The sequence below is a fragment of the Natrix helvetica genome, assembly GCF_964273705.1.
Source record: "Natrix helvetica genome assembly, chromosome: 1".
Classification (NCBI taxonomy): Eukaryota; Metazoa; Chordata; class Lepidosauria; order Squamata; family Natricidae; genus Natrix; species Natrix helvetica.
The window spans coordinates 83,374,539-83,396,814 of NC_138548.1; the positions used below are offsets into that span (position 1 = coordinate 83,374,539).

The 22,276-nt window shown below is 40.9% G+C and overlaps 1 protein-coding gene across 1 annotated transcript in view; it reads right to left on the reverse strand.

Moving 5' to 3' along the window:
• Positions 1 to 21,337, reverse strand: part of HSD17B12 (hydroxysteroid 17-beta dehydrogenase 12) — a 78,160-nt gene extending 56,823 nt beyond the window's left edge. The window contains exons 1-2 of the mRNA XM_081934144.1: positions 20,633 to 21,337; positions 1,097 to 1,143 (exon numbers count right to left, since the gene is read on the reverse strand). Of these exons, the coding sequence (XP_081790270.1) occupies positions 1,097 to 1,143; positions 20,633 to 20,801 (216 nt within the window). The 5' untranslated portion in view covers positions 20,802 to 21,337. The remainder of the gene's footprint in view (positions 1 to 1,096; positions 1,144 to 20,632) is intronic.
• Between the last annotated feature and the right edge of the window lie 939 nt (positions 21,338 to 22,276).

A 22,276-nucleotide genomic window follows, 5' to 3' on the forward strand; every position in this document is an offset into this window, starting at 1 on the left:
CTCTGACAGCTCACAGGGGGTCCTGATCTTCCTACCTTGCCCCTGAGTTCGTCAGCGGCTGCTGGCAAACCTCCCAGTGCAGCCTCAACCGCGTGTGATCGCGGAAGGCAGTTTCATTCCTAGCTGCCTAATCCGCACGTTGAGGGAAGTGAAGAAACTAAAGGAAAGCTGTTTTCGATGGAAAATAACAAAACCTAAGATTATACAGTAAACAACAGAAATAAGAAAAGGCTACACTATCTATTTTTGAGAGTCTAGCTTGCTGTCCAAGCACTGGAACTCTCCAATGCGTCCTTTTAGGGCGACTGAGTTTTTCAAACTGACTCCAGGGGGAACTGGAGGCGTGGCTACACTAAAGATTCAAACTCAGTCTTCGGGCAGCAAGCTGAAGTTAACCCATGCTTGGACACTCCAAGCAGCGCCTAGGAGAATGTAAAAATGACAGCTGGTAATTTTTGCACGTGCACACAGAACACAATGTAACATAGAAGAAAGTATATAAGAATTACTGGAACTGAGTATTTCTGCAATCAGGAGACTGCTTATACATAGCTTGCATTCCAAGAATTTTCTTTTCACATATTATGTCGGTATATGAACATGTACACATATCATCATATACAATAGGGACATGCAAAATATTTTCAATATGAATTCTCTCATGTTTAAAACAGAATGCTTCAATTGCTCTTGAAACTAATGCATAAATAACTGGTGTATTACAATAATGTATAGTGACTCACTTCTAATATACATGAAGGGAATTTTAAAAGGAAACTTTCACTTCTATAGTATGAAATAATAAACTTTATTATGAGTATAATCAATCATCCTAGGGAAAAATACAATGTATACATCTTCCAGTAGCAAAACCTAATGTTAATTACAGTTAATGACTATCAAAGGCTCCCCTTTTTAACGTAGTGGAGTTCATCTTTCCCATTCTAATCTAAAACGAATTTTCTTGTAACTTTTAAATGTATTTTGTGGTTCCTTAACATAAATGAAGGAAACATTCTTGAATTACTTTTATAAAGGGAAACAATCCCAAAACACTATTTGGGGCACGGCTAAGGTATACAAGCTTAAAACTTACCGCTTCTGCATAAGCCTTTCCAATTCCATCTGTAGCTCCTGTGATAACTATAAAATAAAGGGAAGAGAAGAAATTAGAATTATGAGAGTGAATTAAGATTTCCAAAGTACAGAATATCATACACACTAGATATTAATATTCTCATTACAAAGGGACCTTTAAGGAGACTCTTTAATCCCCCCCTTAACTGAAGCATTGTACAGATAGTGCTCGACTTACAACCATTTGTTTAACATCCGTGCTAAAGTTATGAAAGCACTGAAAAGAGAGACTTAGGATCAGTCTTTCCACTTATGACCATTGCAGCATCCCTGTGCGCAAAATTTGGGCACTTTGAAACTGGCATTTATTTATAATTGCAGCATCCTTGTGTCATGTGACTGTCATTTGCAACCTTCCCAAGTGGCTTCTCATAAGCAAAGTCAATGGGGGAAGCCAAAGTTGCTCAGTGCCTGCATGATTTGTTCAATGACTGCGGAAGTTAACAACAATCAGAGCAAAATGATAGTAAAACCAGGTGGTCACTAACTTAATGACCACAATGCTTAGCATTGGCAGTTTTGGTTCCAATTATGGTTGCAAATAAATGACAGATATTACCTGTAATATCTGCATTATTTTATCATCTCCTTAAGAATTAGAATTCGAGACTATTGTGAATGAATTAACAATATCCATATGCAAATGATTCCATTACAAGTTAACATGAAATAACAAGTTCCTGTATACCCCTAACACAAATTACCAGTCACTATTATTTCACAATAAAAAAAAGCAATCTGACTTGCCTCACCTGTTTCTTTTTAGATGGTTTAAAATGTAGAGCACTGGTATGCTATTTTAACTGGGCCTTGGACCATGAGACAAACCAAAACAGAACCAGTTTTGGTGATAGTTTGGCTGCAAAATATGTTTTAAAACCTTGGAACCTTAAACAGTACTATCACTGTTGAATGAAGAATCAGAGTAATGGCAACTGAAGGCCAGATATGTCTGGGACTTTAGAATTCAAGCACCCGCCTCATAGACCTAACAATTGTTAATAAGAAAGACAAAAAAGAATGGATAGCGGATATGGCAGTAGCTAGAGACGGCAAAGTAGAAGAGAAAGAACTGGAGAAAATCACAAAATACAAAGACCTGCAAAGAGAACTGTAGCAGAAGAAACAAAGACCGTACTAACAGTAATAGGCACCTTGGGTGCAATCTCAAAACATCTGGAGCATTACTTGAACACCATCAGCATTGACAAAATCACAATTAGTAAAGGCAGCTTTACTCAGAACAGCTTACATCCTGCGATACCTTTAATGCCATCAAATATCTGCCTTAGGAAGGATTCAATATGTGGATAAAAAATGCCAAATCCAATTTAAACATCTGGTTGAATTGGGCAACAAACCAGGGTAACAACAATATCAACAACAACAAATATCCCAATATTTCCTCCACAAATCACCATTAAAGTTAAACTGAAGTCCTTCACTTGAAAGCAGGGGAAATGCCTTTATATAACTTAATGCTGGCACTTGACCTGTATGACTGCAAGATTCTCTGCAGTCATAAATGAATTTTGAAAAATTAACTTCAGCTGGTTAAAATACGTGTGGTTTTAGCCTATTGAATTTATTTGTATTAATAATATATCAAAATCAAAAAGCACGTTATAGGAACACTTGAAGTTTGCCCTCTATCCACTACCTACATTATACAAACTGCTTAGTTACTTGAAACTGGTTCAACTCATGCTTTCCAGCCCCTTGAACACTTAATGCACAAACACTTGATTGATTAAATATTAATGCTGCAGTAAGCTTTGACAGCTGTCTTTTGTCTGGGTGCTTTTGGGGAGGGGAAATATATGCAATGACAGAGAGCTTGCATCAATATTCCTCTTGGGATCTATTACATGGAAAGCAAATTGCTATTTCAGTTCTCCTTTCTTGCTAAAAATAGCAGCCCCGATTGATTCAAGCAACAGAGCATCAGCTTAGCAGTGCCAAATTTAGAAGCTACTGAAATCCGTAGAAGTGAAAGTTAATGGTGTCTAATATATGCTAACTCATATTTTAGTAAGAACAAAGAAGGTAAGTGTGCAGACCCTGCAAGCTAATGTCAGTACCAATACACTACATCAAGAGAAGCCCTCCCCCCAAAAAAACCTGTTACAAAAATGACACAAATGTGAATTTTTAAAATGTCTTTTTCATTCAGTGTAACAGAACACCTTCAAACTTTGCACCTTATCTTTCTTTTGTTCATTATGCTTCACACACATAAATTATGCAAAGATATCACAACATCAAAAAATTTGTGCAAAAGAGAATCACGACATCGTGGATTTCATATTAAAAGAACACAAGCATGTAAAGTTTAGGAAGCTGGACCAAGAGAAGTGTAAATAAAATGCCTGTAGAAGGGAATATTTGTCATAGTTGTCCCCTGACTTCCCACTCTTACTTGAAGCTATATTGATGCAGGTTTTGGATGAACCATAGAGGCTAAAATAAGCTTAAGATTCCCAAACACCTTAGAATCAAAACTAAAAACAACAGATGTCCAGACATTCTAGAGCACGGATGTCAAACTCGATCATGTCAAGTGATATATCGTGACATATTTTTGCCTTTGCAGAGGCAAAAGTTTGACACCCCTGTTCTAGAGGATTGGGAAAGATCGCAGATTAGTTGGTTAATTTAATTGAAAACTTTAAAAACAATTTTAAATAGACCTGCTCCATGTTCATAACTATACATGCTATGAGCTTATTACTTCTGCTTTGCAGTATTTTTCAATAAGTTTTCACGCCAAATCAAATAAGTTGCTTAGCTTTTATTTTATCGGAGGACGATGAACGTCCGCATGAAAGGCTGCCTTAACTTGCGCCCACTACTAAAGTTAGGGCCTTCTTCATGTCAATATCCAAGTTACAAATCACTCTTCAGTAGTGTGAGAAGATTATCATTTTGATGCCTGGACACTATCTTTTTATTTTTCCATATATGCATTATGAAATTTTAATGTTTTAATAGATATTTCCTTTAGTTTAGACTGTATTTTTGTATTGATTTCATAATTATAATGCAATGGCTGCATTCATTTGATATGGAAATATGCCTGCAAGATAAGTTGAAAAAAATACTAAATACATCACACTTCCTTGCTCTACTAATATTGAAGTAGTCCTTGACTTATGACAATTCATGTAATGACTGTTCGAAGTTACAACAGAACTGAAAAAGGTAACTTATGACCATTTTTCATACTTATGACTATTGCAGCATCCCCATGGTCACATGATCCAAAATCAAACACTTGACAACTGGCATTTATTTATGATGGTTACAGTGTTCTGGAGTCATGTGATCACCTTTTGCGATATTCTAACAAAGCCAATGTCATATTCACTTAACCATATTACTAACTGAACAACTGGAGTGATTCACTTCACAACTGTGGCAAGAAAGATTGTAAAATGGGGCAAAATTCATTTAACAAATTTCCTGTTTAGCAATGAAAATTTTGGGGTCAAGTATGGTCATAATTACAGGACTACCTGCAATTAAAATTCAGTTGGATCACCCTATGGCCTAGATACTGGTATTATAATATTTCCAAGAAAGCAAAATGCACATATAATGTCTTCTCTGCGAACCTGCGTGATTGACAGTATGAAATTTATTTTCTACTGTACATCTCTTTATTACCAATGACCATTTTTGTAGCAAAGAATAAAGATAAAACAAGCTGTGGGCGCTCTGTGAGCTTCTGATGGGGCAACATATAGTTAAGGAGCTACTATGATCTCTATAAAAGAGACAATGAATATCTAGGAAGTGAAGTTATGCCATTATAAATATATATATATATGCTAATAATATCCTTGTTCTTCAAAGTTTTTCTTTATGAACCTTTGACCTTCTCCTTAATATAGGCTAGTGTAGCGTATAAGGGACAAACTACTTCACTTCCTTACTCTGGAGATATATTTCTGGAGACAAAAATATATCTCTTTTATTCTGCTTTTCCAGCTGCTAAGAGACTTAGCTTCTTAATCATTTTAACTCTAACTACTGGCATTGCAAAATTGTTTGGTCCATCACCAGGGAGGTTCAGAGTATGTAAGATCACTGGTTGGCTTGCATAACAATGACTCAGATAGTACTGCTGCCAAAGCTCTCTCACTGTTTTGAGTGTATAATCTGCATCACTTGCACTTATTTGCTATAATTGAGCTAATCTCTTATTATCTTGTTACTGGCTAATTGTCAAGTAAACCATTTTACCATTTTAATTTTTTGTTTAGCTAAACCAATTTCTTTTGTAAGGAAGTAGCAAAACAGGCACTTTGTCAAAGTGCTCTTCTGCCACTGTTAAAGAAAAATATGGTTTAAGTTCAAATATATGTCCAGAGTATTCGTGTGAAAATATATGGCAGAGTCATTTGATGTTTAACATCTTCTATTGGTGTTTCAGTGCTAATGCTACAAGTCAAAAGAACAAGGTGGAAAGTGGATTACTTTTTAAAAACCACATACTTGTATACATTAGGCTTTACATAACTTGGTGAAATGGAGACAACCAGTGTAACACACTGCTATAGGAAAAATGGCATGAATGCAATCAGCGTACGAAGAAAAGGAAAACAAGCACCCGGGCATTTATTGAATTATAACCATTTTAATTAAATGCTGGGAATTTTAGATTCACACCTAGTTGGGCAGAAGTTCCCCATTTCTGTTTTGAAGTCTTTGTTTCCTTCTCAGGTTACCAGTTACTGTAAACCATGAAATCACTAAATTTTCAAACTATGTTCTGCAGTCCCCTAAGATTCTATGAAAATTTGATAGGATTCTGTGAAAAACTAAGGGGAAAAAAGTTTATTCAAAAGTAGCCAATTTTCTATCACAAGAGCTTTCCCTCTTAATAAGGGATTCTACTTTTTTTAAAAAAGACTTAACAGTTTCCACTGCCTGAAAATTTGAAAACCTCTGCCCCAAATCACAAATAAAACTTCTAGATACTGAACTCTAATTTTCATCAGCCCAAACCACTATGACCAGTGAAAAAGGGCGTTGGTACTTACCTCATAGACAAGACAGTGAGTCTTGTGAGACCATTCTGGGAGGAGTTTGATTCTGTTGCCCCCGAGGATTTGGATAGGTTGCGTGGACGGCTGCGACCGACCACATGTTTAATGGACCCGTGTCCCTCCTGGTTGGTACTGGCATCCTGGGAAGTGACACGAGGCTGGCTACTGGGCTTGGTGAACGCCTCTTTGAGCGAGGGGTCCTTGCCTGCCGCCTTGAAAGAGGCGGTGGTGAGGCCCTTACTCAAGAGGCCTTCCCTTGACCCGATGGAGCTAGCTAATTATCGTCCAGTCTCCAACCTTCCCTTTTTGGCGAAGGTTGTAGAGAATGCGGTGGCACAGCAGTTTCCACAACACCTTGAGGAATCCGAATATCTAGACCCACGCCAGTCCGGCTTCCAGCCCGGACACAGCACGGAGACGGCCTTGGTCGCGTTGGTCGATGATCTCTGGAGGGCCAGAGATAGGGGTTGTTCCTCTATCCTGGTCCTATTAGATCTCTCGGCGGCTTTTGATACCATCGACCATGGTATCCTATTGCGCCGGCTGGGGGGGATGGGAGTCGGAGGCACTGTTCTGCGGTGGTTCGGCTCCTACCTCTCTGACCGGACGCAATGTGTGTTGGCAGGGGGGCAGAGGTCGACCCTGAGGTCACTCACTTGTGGGGTGCCTCAGGGGTCGGTCCTCTCGCCCCTTCTGTTCAATGCATATGTGAAGCCGCTGGGGGAGATCACCCGTGGTTTTGGGGTGGAGTATCATCTGTACGCTGATGACACGCAGCTGTACATTTCCACCCCAGACTACCCCAACGAGGCTGTCGAGGTGATGACCCGGTGTTTGGAAGCCGTCGGGGTCTGGATGGGGGACAACAGACTCAAGCTCAACCCCTCCAAGACTGAGTGGCTGTGGCTACCGGCACCCCGGTTCAGTCAGTTGATTCCATCACTGACCATAGGGGGCGAGCAATTGCCCCCTGTGGAACGGGCGCGCAATTTGGGCGTCCTCCTAGATGCCCGGCTGTCAATGGATGACCATGTGGCAGCCGTGGCAAGGGGGGCGTTCCACCAGGTTCACCTGGTGCGCCAATTGCGCCCCCTACTGGACCGGGATGCCCTACGCATGGTCACTCATGCACTGGTGACGTCTCGGCTGGACTACTGCAATGCCCTCTACATGGGGCTTCCCTTGGGACGCGCTCGAAGACTGCAGCTAGTCCAGAACGCAGCCGCACGGGCTATTATGGGGAGTACTAGGTACTCCCACGTAACACCGCTCCTGCGCGAGCTGCACTGGCTGCCTGTGGTCTTTCGAGTGCGTTTCAAGGTGTTAATTACTATCTTTAAAGCGCTCCATGGCTCAGGACCTAGGTACTTGCGGGATCGCATCCTACCACACACTTCCCTGCGACCGATTCGCTCTCACAGGGAAGGACTCCTCCGGGTGCCGTCCACTAAGCAATGCCAACGGTCGGCGCCTAGGAGTAGAGCCTTCTCTGTGATGGGCCCAACCCTCTGGAATGACCTCCCCCCCGATATCAGAACCACCACCGACTTCCGCTCCTTTCGACAAAAACTGAAGACTCACCTGTTCCGTTTAGCCGGCCTGGCCCATTTATAGTTTTATTCTACCTCCTGGCAGATATTTTAATTGGGTATTTTTAGGGTATTTAAATATTGCTTTTAATTACTTTACTTCAGATATGTAGAGTTTCTTATTGCCTCCTCTTTGTGTTTGTATTTTCTATTTATTGATGTGTTTTTATTTGACTGTACACCGCCCCGAGTCCCTTTGGGGAGAGGGGGCGGTATAAAAATCTAAATAAAAGTAAAAAAAAGTAAAGTAAGCCTCTTCTCATAGCGGGGGAGGAGTATCCAGGATTGGTTGACCTTGTCCTCTCTTGATTGGACTAAGTCAGATAAGCTCTTTTAGCCTTGGTGACCAGGCTCCACCCAGTTATAGGCGAAGAACTCTATCGCTGTGTCATCCACTCTAGACTTTATTTTAATTTCAAACCTTTATTTATTACTTTGCAATATTTTAATTGTAAATTAAAAGTACTGAATATTCTAAAACAAAATGTACAGAACTCCATGTGAAAACAATGACATTTTTATGTAACAAGACAGATGTCTACAGTATTTATTTGATTAAAACTTTAACTTCTCAAATAACTGAAAAGTAATGTTTTAGTTTTGTACGTTAGAAACACTAATTTTGCATTACAAAGAGTTTTCATTTTATTGCCAATTTTCTATCACCAGAACTTTGCCTCTTGCTTGGGAGCATCAGAATTGAACTAACAGATTCTGCAGCCTGAAAAAAAATGAATACCCTTGGGCCAATGTTCATGCTATTTGAATCTCAAGAGGATCACATTAAAAATCTGACTGGGTAACTACTATACCCATGAAACAATCTATAGTTATTCACATATGCAATTCAGAAATGTGGCCATGACATAGCTCAGTAATATTAATTCGTTCTCAAATTAAGTTTGATATGTATATAGCTAAGAATTCCTGTTAACATGTAATGCTTTAGACATTAATTCCATTGTTTGATTATCATAGCCTATGTTTTATATACAGAAACATCAAAGCAATAACTGATGATTATTTCACTAAATACTGTATTCAGGTGAGTTTATCACTATTATGATCAATAAGAAACCATGGCTCAGGGCTGCCTTGAAATATGGTTCCCAAGCAAAAATAGTAAATCTAGTCTCAAATATAGAGCAAACTTTCAACCTAATAAGTTGAATATACTGATGTTTTATCAGTACCCATCATTCAAATATGCTTTGGGGGGGGGGGGGGAAGAAAACACATTATTTACAGTCATTGACACAGATTATACTTCAGCGTATCTGTGGATGTGTTGATGCATGTGTGGAAAGAAACTGAATTCCGAATTCTAGCAGAGGCATATGAATTGATTAATTTGCCCCTCCCATGCCTTCAGTGTTTGAGCAGGAGAACAATTCAACCATAATAGACAATAAGCAGAGATGCGTAAGCAGCTGTGAATAGAAAACGATGAATGAAATGCATGACGTTGGAGAACTATGAATTGGGAAGTTTACTGCATGAATTGAAATCTAAAGTAATCTTCCCTTCTGCTTTGAACTGAGCGTTGCAAAGTAAACTAGAAAGATGCAAAAAAAGGGGGGGAAATGGTCTCTGACACATTTACAGAAACTGATGGCCTGTCACCTAGACGCTGATGAGTATTTTCACTGGATAAAAATGGCAAGCAACAGTCTAAAAATAGACTAGTGTGCTGCAGACCTGTCTGGCTTGGCTACACTATCAGAATACCAATGTAATTTCTTGCCAGTACGCTTGTCCCATATTTGAACAGTGAAGGTGAGAGGAAAAAAAGTGATTGTATATTGTTATTTGCCAGAATTTGAAAGAGTATACAATATATTAGGTGTGTGTTCAGTTTACATTTTGCAAGAAAAATAAAATAAAATAAAAATATAATAAAACAAAGTGCCTTTCAATATGTAAGGAACACGAAAAAGTCAAGGAAATGATCTTTCTACCAATGGGCACCGTATTTTTCGGAGTATAAGATGCACCAAGATTTTGAAGAGGTAATTTTTTTAAAAAAAAGCTTTTGCACTCTGCAGACCTCCCAAACCCTCTGTACGCCTCATTTTTTGTGAAAAATGGGGCATGCAGAGAGTTTGAAAGGCCTGCAAAGTGCTCCTGGGTCGGTGGGGGGACAAAAACAAGCAAAAACAGGCCCATTTTTTGCCAAAAAAAGAGGGCATGCATAGCCTTTAGGAGGCTTGTAGAGTGCTCCTGGGGGCTGGCAAAAACAAGCAAAAACCGGCCCATTTGTCACTTGTTTTTGCCCTCCCCAGATCCCAGGAGCACTTTGCAGGCCTCCTAAACCCTCTACAAGTCCATTTTTGTGAAGGAATAGTTTCGGGAGGCCAAAAATGCTGTATTCAGTGTATAAACCGCACCCAGATTTTCACCCTCTTTTTTAGAGGAAAAAGGTGTGTCTTATATTCCAAAAAATATGGTAGGTAAGACAGTATGTTATTTTGAGCAGATTAAGTGGGATATTCCTTAATGATTTCTACATCTCTGGGGCTTGCTGGTTGCTATGACAGATTTTGTAATCATTGCTAGAATAAATTAATAAATAGCACAGACCTTACCAATAATTTTGCTGATTAATTAAGCTGAAAAACAGCCAAAAGCGAGCTCTATAATTAAAGTACAATTTAAACCTGATATCCCAAGTGTATTAAACCAAAATGCAAAGCAGAAAGCACTTTAAATGAGCATTTCTTCTTTAAGATGAGCATTTTACAAGCCTCTATCAGGAAAATTTTGCTCCTATGTCTACATCACCAAAGCAGGTATGACATATATCTGCAAAGCAAATAACTGCCTTTCATTTTCTTCCATATGGAGTAGTCTGTCAAAAAAAAATGACTATTTCAAAAATAAAAAGTATCAAACCAAGTTGGCAATAGGGACTAAGTAAGTGGGAAGCTACAAATTAACACTTATCTTTTTTTTAAAAAATGTTTAGAGCAATTTCTAACTAGAGATAAATTATAAAAATACCAATTTTCTGCTGTAATGTTTGATTGAAAAGCTACACAGAAGGCTACAGTTTCTAAAGAACACTACTTCTGGTTAAATAGAAATTGTAAAGCCATTCACAAATTAGCCAGCAGAGGTAGCAATATACTCTAAAAGCATTTTTCTGTAACAGGGTTAACACCTTTTTCAGATGCAGAATGATATTATGTTTTTGTATAGGTTCACTGAAAAAAAACTTTACTTTTAAATTTGACCAAATATTCTATTTCAGCACTTAAGCCTTGAAATTTCACGTTAAAAAAAATGCAAATGTCACAGATGCCATATGTGAATATCATAAGCAATGCCCATGGGCAGTAGGTTGCTGAACCAAGCACAGATGTTTACAGAAATAATTAAATTCAAGACAAAATGAACATTGGCTTATCTGAAGGGTCCTTTTCTGGGTGCTGCAAAGGAGAGTCCAAGCATGGGTCTAAATGCAGCCAATCTCCCCAGGATTGAATTGAAATTTTAAGCTACGCCTCTGGTGCTGACTAATCCTCAGATTTTCTTCAATGAAGGCGCACTGAGAAGTTCAGGAACCAAGTCAATGAAGGTTGTAAAAAAAAATACCCACAAGTCCAGAAGAAATCAGACCCCAGGGTGGGGATGGACTCTCCTTTGCAGCACCCAAGAAAAGGATCCTTCAAGTAAGCCAATGGTCATTTTCCTGGGTGCTGCTCTGGAGAGTCCAAGCATGGGATATACCCAAGCTAAATGTCACTAGGGTGGGAGCAGAAGCATCCGGGGTCTCTCCGCTGGTATGAATGCCCTGGAAAATTCGCCTCCCAAATGTCCCCTCCACAGAAGCAAATTTGTCAAGTTTGTAGTTTCGAACAAAGGGAGACAAAGAAGTCCACGTGGCAGCCTTGCAAATCTCCTCTATTGATGCCTGGGTAGCCCAGGCCACCGTGGTGGCAGAGCTTCTGGTAGAATGTGCGATGATATGGCGTGGCACCAGAATAGATTGAAGAACGTGGGCCAAGGTAATACAGGCCCGTATCCAACGTCCAAGCGTCTGAAAAGAAACTTTGCAGTTCTGGAATACAGGTTGAAACGAGACAAAAAGTGATTCAGAGCGACAGAAGGCAGCCCTACATTTGATGTACTTATGTAACGCTCTATGAACATCAAGCATGTGCCACTTTTTCTCTTTGGGATGTGGACAAAAATCTAGAATTATGACCTTGTTGTATCAATCATAAGTCCTTGCAAATTGACAGTGCTGTTGAATCACCCTGGGAAGAAGAGACAATGGGGGGAACACGTGCATTAGTCTCGATGGCCACGGACAGTGGAGAGCGTTGACCTGCTCGGCTTGCAAGGTGTGGAACCTGGAGAAGAACCTGGGGAGGTGCATGTTCTCCGGGGTGGCGAACAGGTCGACTAGGGGACAGCCGAACCTCTGAGACAATTGGTGAAACAGATCCGGGTGCAGGCGCCACTCCGAGTGATTGACCGTGGCCCTGCTCAGACAGTCCACCTGGATGTTGTGGACCCCGGAAAGGTGCTCAGCTTGGATCAAGCACAGGTATCTTTCCACCTTCCCAGGCGCTCTGTCTCCTCCATCAGGGACCTGGAGCAAGTGTCCCCCTGGTGGTTTATGTGTGTCTCTGTGGCCACATTGTCCATTAGGATTCTCATGTGACACTCCTTGATGTCATCTTGGAAGTGAGCTAGGGCGAGCCGCACGGCTCTCAATTCTAACCAGTTGATGCTGTGGGACAATTCGCGCGTTGACCATCTGCCTTGCACAATCTGGTTGTGGAAATGAGCGCCCCAGCCGAATAGACTGGCGTCCGTTGTGATGGTGAGACAGTCTGGCTCTTTTAAGAGGGTGCCCTTTGCCAGCGCGGGGAACGGCCACCACTGGAGGGACTGACATACCTTTGGTGAGATCCGAACCAGCTGTTGAGAGTTGCTCATGTTGGCCCTCTGGTAGGGCAGGAGAAGCCATTGTAGGTGTCGAGAATGAAGGCGTGCCCAAGGTACTATTGACAGGCACGAAATCATCTTGCCGAGGAGTTGTGACATCTGCACAATTGATGCCTGCGATGACTACAGTACCTGCAAAACCTGGTTTCTGATGCGTGCCAATGCTCTGGAGACAGGGAGACCTGGCAACTGGTGGTGTCGATAATGGCGCCCAGGTGCTGCAGCCTGGTAGTCGGATGCTGATGACTCTTTTCCTTGTTGATGGAGAACCCGTGATGTTGGAGGGTTCGCAGTGTGTGCTGCAGGTCTTGCACAGCTTGTTGCCGTGACGATGACTGAATGAGGACGTCGTCCAGGTAGCAATGCAGGCCCATTGGGCAAGATCTCAGGATGGCCGCCACCGCAGCTAGGATATTTGTAAAGATCTGAGGTGCCGAGGACAGGCCAAATGGCAGAGCCCTGTACTGGTAGTGGCGGCCTGCATAAAAGAATCTCAGGAACCTGCGGTGACCTTTGCGAATGGGGATGTGGAGCTAAGCCTCCTTGAGATCTATGGATGTTAAGAGATCTCCCAGCCTGAGGCAACCCAGAATTGACTGAAAGGACTGCATCTTGAACCTCCAGTATGCTATATGATGGTTTAGCTTTTTTAGATCTAGGACCCCCCTCCACCCACCCACCCGGAGTTCTTTGGGATAAGGAAGAGTATTGAATAAAACCCTGTCCTTTCCTGACCTGGTGGAACCGGTTCTATGGCATTTATGTCTCTGAGGTGAAAGATCTCCTGTTCCATGAGAGTCCTCTTGACCAGACAGGAGGGGGTTGGACACCGAACAAAGTGTCGGGAGGGGGAGGAATGAACTCTAATGTTAGACCTATGCATATCGTCTGAAGGACCCACTGGTCCGACGTGATCCGTTCCTATGTGAGCCGTCCACTGATGGTCATTTATAATGTCTGAAGGGTCTGGAACTGGACCCTCCGCAATAGGGACGCTTAGAGAAGGACTGTTGACGGTTTCTGTCACAGAAGGGCTGACGGTCCTGGGACCTATCCGTGCCTTGAGTATAGGGACATTGGAAGGAACTGGAGGTAGATAGCTGCTCCAAGTTCTGAAAGGGCTGCCTCCTATAAGTCTGAGAACCCTTGCAGTCAGATTTTTGTTGACCGAAGGCATGACCTTTTTGTCCTTATTTTCAACAAGGACAGGATTTAGGACCTCCCCAAAAAGCTTGCCGCCCTTAAAGGGAGCCGAGGCGAGCTTCCACTTGGAGCGCATATCCGCGTTCCAATGCCTGAGCCATAAAAGGCACCAGTTCCTGCAACCGTTCTTCATGTGTTTTAGTCTCCAGTCCCCTAATCATCTTTGTTGCTCTTCTCTGCACTCTTTCTAGAGTCTCCACATCTTTTCTACATCATAGCGACCAAAACTGAATGGAGTATTCCAAGTGTGGCCTTAGCAAGGCATTATAAAGTGGTATTAACACTTCACGTGATTTTGAGTTTATCCCTCTGTTTATGTAGCCTAGAACTGTGTTGGCTTTTTTGGCAGCTGCTGCACACTGCTGGCTCATATTTAAATGGTTGTCCACTAGGACTCCAAGGGTCCTCTCACAGTTACTACTATTGAGCAAGGTACCACCTATACTGTACATGTGCATTTCATATATCTTGCCTAAATGTAGAACCTTACTCTTTTCCCTACTGAATTTCATTTTATTATATATGCCCAATGTTCAAGTTTGTCAAGACCCTTCTGTATCTTAAGCCTGTCTTCTGGAGTGTTGGCTATTCCTGCCAGCTTGGTGTCATCTGCAAATTTGATGAGTTCCCCATTTATTCCCTCATCCAAATCATTGATGAAGATGTTGAAGAGTACTGGGACTAAAACAGAGCCTTCGAGTACTCCACTGCATACTTCCCTCCATGTAGATGCAGTTCCATTGAGGACTATATGTTGAGTGCGGTTGGTCAGCCAGTTACGAATCCATCTGGTGGTAATGCTGTCCAACCCACATTCTTCTACTTTATCTAGTAGTAGGTTATGGTCTACCTTATCAAATGCCTTACTGAAGTCCAAGTAAACTATATTGACGGCATTCCTCTGGTCCACTAATTTTGTCACTTTGTCAAAGAATGCAATAAGATTAGTCTGGCATGATCTGTTTTTGACAAACCCATGTTGGTTTTTGGCTATTACTTTGTTTACTTCTAGGTGTTCGCTAATTTGTTGCTTGATTGTCTTTTCCAGAACCTTTCCTGATATTGAGGTCAGGCTGACAGGTCTGTAGTTTCCTGGATCTATTTTTTTCCCCTTTTTTGAAGATGGGAACCACATCAGCTCTTTTCCAGTCCTCTGGCAGTTTCCCTGGTGCTCAAGGATCTCTGAAAGATATAGTTCAATGGTTCTGAGATCTCGTCTGCCAGTTCCTTCAGAACCCTGGGGTGTAATCCGTCCGATCCTGGTGATTTGAACTCGTCTAGGGTAGACAGGTGTTCACTTACCATTTTCTTCCCTATTTCAATTTGTGTTCCTAATCTGATTTTTGTGGTGCTGCTTTTGATAGGTTGGACCGTTTTATCCCTTTGTGTAAAAAGATGCAAAAAATGAGTTAAATAATTCTGCTTTCTCCCTGTTGCTTGTCACCTTCTTGCCACTTTCTTCCAGCAATGGACCAATTGTTTCTTTAACCTTTTTCTTGTTTTTAACATGTTGGAAGAAGCTTTTTTTGTTATTTTTTACTTTTGTGGCAAGCCTTTCTTCATTGTGAGCCTTAGCTTTCCTAACTTCATCTTTATAGGCTCGGGCTATTTGCTGATATTCTGCCTTAGTTATGTCTCCCTCTTTCCACTTTTTATACTTAACTTTTTTGTCTTTCGTCAGAGAGTTCTTTATGCAGCCATGCTGGTTTCTTTTGGGAGCTGTTATTTTTCTTCTTCATTGATATTTTAGACTTGGATCAATCGTGTACAATTTCTTGCCATTACCACTAGTGGTAGCAAGGGTGCCTGGCTGCGCCCACTGCTTTTGCACTACATTCAGAAACAATTTTGGAACCAGCACAATTTCCTGAGTAGATTCTGGCTCCTCAAAGAGTCCCTCACTGAGATCCTCCAGTGCAGGAGCAGCCGGAGCTGGGGTGCTAGTACCCAAGCGGGTCGATGCTTTAGCCTTGTTCAAAATAGTCTTGAAATGAGCATACTTGAACAAGCCAGAAGAGGCTGGCTTAGAGCCCACTGTGACCGGCTCCTCTTCAGGATCAAAAGGACATGCAAATTAGTCCTGGGAAGATTGGCTGTATTTAACCCATACTTGGACTCTCCAGAGCAGCACCCAGGAAAATATTTTGCTACTAAGCATAGCGTATTAGTGATGGCAAACCTATGGCACGCGAGGCGCTGCCGTCAGCTGGCCAGTGCACATGTGCGCGCTGGCCAGCTGAGTTCACCCTTTTTTAAAGCCATTTTTCACCCTCCCCAGGCTCCTATAGAGGCTTCCCTGATGCCTTCGGAGCACTGAAAACGACCCTCCGAGCAAACCGGAAGTGAATTCCGGTTTTTTCGGATGGTGGTTTTGAGCGCTCTGAAGGCATCAGGGAAGCCTTCAGACGGTCCCTGAAGCCTTCGGAACGCTTAAAACGACCCTCTGAGCAAACAGGAAGTGACTTCCGGTTTGCTCGGAGGGTCATTTTGAGCGCTCCGAAGGCATCAGGGAAGCCTCAGGACGGTCCCTGAAGCCTTTGGAGCACTCAAAACGACCCTCTGAGCAAACGAAGTCACTTCCGGTTTGCTCGGAGGATTGTTTTGAGCACTCCGAAGGCTTCAGGGACTGTCTGGAGGCTTCCCTGATGCCTCTGGAGGGTGTCCGGGGGGGGGGGCGGGGAGGCTGTTTTCGCCCTCCCCAGGCTCCTATAAAGCCTCTGGAGACTGGGGAGGGCGAAAAAAGCATGTAAAAATGGGGGGAGAGCGCCTGCAGTGCACGCATGCACACTGGGGGGTCGCACATTGCATTATGGGTGCAGCACGCCCGCACACAACCATCCTGCGCTCCCCCCACTTATGGCACGCGAGCCAAAAAAGATTCGCCATCGCTGGCGTATTATCTTTATCACATTAGTAATTATTTATATTTCTTTATTTAAAAAACTTCCTAAGGGGTTTAAAGGAATTGCTAGGTAACTAGCAAATACATTTCTTAATTTACATTACATATGTATCACATTTGTATTTTGCAGTTTTAGAAAATCACAAGACAAGACAAGATTTAAAATAAGACAAGATTATGACTTAAAGAGAGATTATATAAACTGCACTACTAAGAACCAGCCAGATACACAATAGCACATCAGCACAATTTTGGGGATCGGGTATGGATTGGAATAATCTATAGAATTTTGAAATGTCTTATCAGGAATCCAATACTTCCCCGAGAAGCAGTTAAGGATTTACATGTGATGTAAATGCCACATAGTCTTCTTAGTGTATAATTTGCATTATTTATTTGCTAGATTTATAAAGCTACCCAATTCAAACTATGTGATTCTGGACAGTGTACAATAACAAACAACAACCAAACTCCAACCACTAAAGATAAAAACATACACAAAATATGTATGACAGCATATGTGCTGTCAGGTGCCCTTGGAAGAAGGCAGCCCAACAAATAACCTGGTCCTTTATCATGTAGGTTTTAAAAGTGATAATCAGTACTTTGAATTGCATCCAGAGTCCTACTGGAAGCAAGTGCAACTCATGACGTAGTTGGTGTTACATGGATGTGATAAGTTGTACCAATAATTTACCTGTGCAGCCAGATTGTGGAAGATTTTCAAGAGCAGCATGTTGCAATAGTCTAATTGGGAAATGATTGAGGCATGAAGTGGTTTGGTTTGGTTTGATTTATTTGGATTTATATGCCGCCCTTCTCCAAAAGGACTCAGGGCGGCATACAACATTAAAAAACACACATCCCAAAAGTTAAAAAAGATTAAATCCATATCCAAAAAAACAAACTGAATTTTTTAAAAAACAATACATTTAAAATAAGTTAAAATTAAAATTAACAGGCCAGGCCGGCTTGCTGGAAAAGCCAACTTTTTAGGGCGCGTCGGACCACAAGGAGGTCCATTCTAGGAACTGCAACTCAGATATTGTTATATCTGAGTTGTTCAAACTCACCCCTCCTGCTACTCCCTATAACTAAACCCTGCTCTTTAAGTGCTCTGTGCGTTCAGAGGAATCCGTTTGCATATTCTGAATAAGGTAGTATCACCTTATTCAAAATCAACGATAGAAATGTTCCAACTCCCTGAAAACTTGATCAGAGGAACCCAAACCCTATAAAGATTTAATCTGCAACCTGTTGTTTACCATCCAGACACAGGGACAGAAATACTTTGAGCTTTGAGCTGTCTAAGGAGGAAATTTCATCATTGTGGCACTTGTACCAAGAGTGCTGTCTGAAATCACAGCAAACTGCTGACAGATGCCTAAAAAAAGCAGCCTGAATATATTTTAATTTACCAGCCAGCAGAAATGCAGATATATGATTGATTTCATTCTGTAGTGCTCAGCTACCAGAGGCAACCATGAGATTACATACACAATTTAAGGCACTAAACACAATTCGTATTCATTGACTGAAAAACTACATTGTCTGCCAACTTCAATATCCCTTAACTGGAAGCCAAATACGTAAAGTGTCTCTTGAGAATATAACCAAAGTGATAAAGTTCATTCATTCTCTTTGGTTCTGTACTATGTAACTTGTAAGCAGAACTTTGCAAACAGGCCCAGACATGAACGAGCTTCACTGAAAAAAAAAGAATACTGTACATTAATGGAAATGATGAGTCACTATTGAGAAAACTGAGCTATTTGTTTGGTTTTCTGTAACATATCGTTACAATGTTCCACAGATCTACTGCAATAGTTGATATGAAATGGTGCAAGTAGTTCCTCAGAGTGTGTATTGCTAGGACAGGGGAAGATAAAGTGAAAAAGGAAAGAGGAAATGAACACTGAAAGAAAAGGTTCAGCTTTAGAGAAGTCTAATGGACAAAAAGAAAAGTGAATACTATAGAATTTGAGAGGGAAAGGAAACTAATAGTTATAATGATCTGGTTAGAGGAAAGATAAGGAATAAATGACACTCTTAAATTATTCTGAAATTATTAAGAATATAAAAGATAAAAAAATTAAATTTAAAATTCACACATATCAAGAAAATTTACTTCATAAAAACTAGATATAAACTACGGGTTTTGAATTTGAATTTTTGATAAATTCATATAAAAATATCAAAATACAGAAAGTAGTTAAAGAGGCAAACATCCTTTTACACAATCAACTGAAAGTAAAGCAAAATATATAATTGAAATATAAGTTTAATATACAATCATAATTGAAATACTGTCTAAAAGTCTTGTAACATCTCCACAAAAAGATATACCAAAGCTAGAAAAATACAGAAAAGAGCAATTAATAAAAATATTAGAAGGCTTAAAAGGGAGTGTAGGAGAGAGACTTATAATTACTTAGATGCAATCTCTATGGCTGAAAAGCAGTATTCTTCTCAATATCAGGGAACTATAGCAAGGGAGTATTACTGAAGGTCATTTAAACTAATCCTTGGAAACAAATTCTGGATCTGATTACCACTTTGATTTATCTGATCAAGACTTCTGATATATTCAAGAAGAATAAAAACCAGTGAAGAAAGAAAACCAGTATGGAAAAAGTATGTTAAATGATGTAGATAGAGAATAGAGTAGCAACTAAATATTTTTCTTTTATTCTCATTAACATAATAGTATTCTTTCAGACTCTTAAAAATACAGTCATGTAGTGTTTCCCTGTAATATATACAATTCTTATCACTATATTTAAAAAATTAAACTTGTGTAACAGAGTTTATCAAATTTGACTTGAGCAAATGACAGGACACATACTCAAAATTAAATTAAAAGCAAAATTACTTTAAAGATGAAACAGATGCCATGTAAGAATTTTAACTTTTATGCAAATATGAGTTACACTTTAACTCATACACTATGAATAATTGAAAGATAATTTCCTTTAAAGAAAAAGTCACGGTGGGAAAGTGCAAATGTTACACAATGCAGTTTGTACCTGGAACCATGATAATGTAACATTCAGCATTTCTTTTCATTTTTATTGTTTTTTAATCGAACATTTATATCATTTTGAATGCATGCCAGTTGCATTAAAGTATAGGGCAGCTTTAACCTTCTCAGATTTAAGAGTTGTAGAAACAGGAAGGATTTTGCTCTGAGAATTCCACACTACCACTGAAATACTCCAAATGTAAGCTTAATTAACTGGACTTTTAGCAAAGAAATAGAAGGAAAAGTGATGGTCAGCCTCATAGCCCTTTGATGCACTGTTCAGAAGATTACAGGATTTCTATTTCTTTCCATCAATACCACAGTAAAGAATGATAAGATTATGTTTTTATCACTACATTTATAACCTATGTATTATTATCGGCCAAAAGCAGACACTACACTAAAAAAAAAAGGGGGGGATACAGTTTTTTTTCTCCTAGTGTATAAAAGTAAGCAATCGAAAGGAGCATTGGACGACCTAAAGCACAACCAAGTGACCTTGAATGCGCACCATTCCGGATTTATGCCAAGTATCACACAGGTGCAGCAGACAAAGACAAAGGCCCCGAGCTAAGGAACCTTTTAGGGTGTAATTTCAGAGAGAAACTGGGCTCGAGGACAAAAAAATCACAATTAATAAAAAGGAATTTTTTTAAAAAGACCAGAGAAATGAAAAGGCGCCAGTTGATCCGCGGGGCAGCGTTGCATACGCAACAGCAGCCCTTGCCAGAAACCGGGCAGGAAGCGTCGAGGAAAGAATAAATGGACTCACCTGCCCAGGTGTTCAGGTACGGGTCTAGTACCGCCGTGTTGTCCAGCAGATACGCGCGGATGGCACCCATCAACTTAGAAAGCAAACTATAAGACTGGTAGCCGACTACCAACACTCCGACCCAATAGTAAAAAGCAGCAGGGAATAATAAAAAAGAAGAAATCTCCATGGCGTCCCCAACGATGCGCCAACAGCTACTGGAATGATGATGTCCCGGTAATACTAAACCCTCCAAGCTTGGGTTTGACCCGCACACAAAACAGCCGCGCCCCAAAGAGCAGCTATTGGCTAATTAATATAATGTAGGATGGCAATTGGATATCTATCGTGGAACACATGGCTCTTGATCTCGCGGTACTTTCTTTTCCAAAAAAAAAAAAAAGAAGGAGAAGCGCGTGGTTGAGGTAAATTCCCGAACAGACGGGCACAATAGTCCATCAGGCGCTTCGCGCGCTCATGTGGCGAACGCCTCTTCCGGCACAGCTTGCTTTCTCTGGCTCTTATTGGCGGAGAATGGTGTCATTCTTGTGGAGCCTCGTTGCGATTAGAGCGTAATTGCGATGAGCTGGCGGTTGCGAAAGAGAATTCATTGCGCGGAGTTAAAAGTTGGAACTAGCAAAGGGACGGTTTTCTCTTCCTTTCATTCATTTTTAAATCTTGTCTTCGTTCGGTCCCTATATAGTCAAAGTGTCATCTTATTGGCGTCTTGCTTCAACCCACTATCGTTCATTCTCCATTCCTGACCGCCTTACTGCGTGGGTGTAGGTATGCTGGTCTTGTATTTGGGTTTTTTCCGGTGTAAGATTGAGATTGTCTTGGCAACGTTTCGAGCAGGTCTCAGTCGCCATCCTCAAGCTGGTATTTTCGGCTTAAAGTGTGATGGGAGCTGGCATCTTTCTACAATTCTTTGTGGGTGGGTGTGGAGTGCTGGCATTGTTTCAGTAAGTGGATTGATTGGATGTGAGGCTGTATCATGATTGGTTGATTGGTGCTGATTGGTGCTGGCTGTGTGTCCATTGCCTGGGTGGTGGGTGGGGCTGTTACAACACAAAAGAACAATGGACACACAGCCAGCACCAATCTACCAATCATGATACAGCCACACAGCCAATCAATCCACTTACTGAAACAATGCCAGCACTCCACCCACTCACCAAGATTTATAGAAAGATGGCAGCTCCGATCACACTTTAAACCGAAAACACCAGCCTGAGGATGGCGAGTGAGACCTCGCTGAAACGTTGCCAAAACAATCTCAAGCTTACACAGGAAAAGACCTGAATTGAAACATTTCATTAAACCTTGAAGTTACAACTTCAAAAAAGCTATTTGCACTCTCCCTTCAAATTTATTATTGCCAAACCACTCATGAGTCATGTGATTCTAGAGTCCATCATCCTTTGGTTATGCTGGATTCACTTAACAATTATGTGGTTTGCTTAATGCCCTGTGATGTGCTTAACAATCTCAGTGGCTAGCTTTATGACCATTACAAAAATAGTCATAAAATCAAGACTGGTCACATGGTGCACTGATTTATGACCCCCATGACTCACAACCATAGGCTCCATTGTAGTTGTAAATCAAGAAGTACATGTATATTTTACTAAGGCTCATAAATTCACCAACTTGCTTTAAATTTAT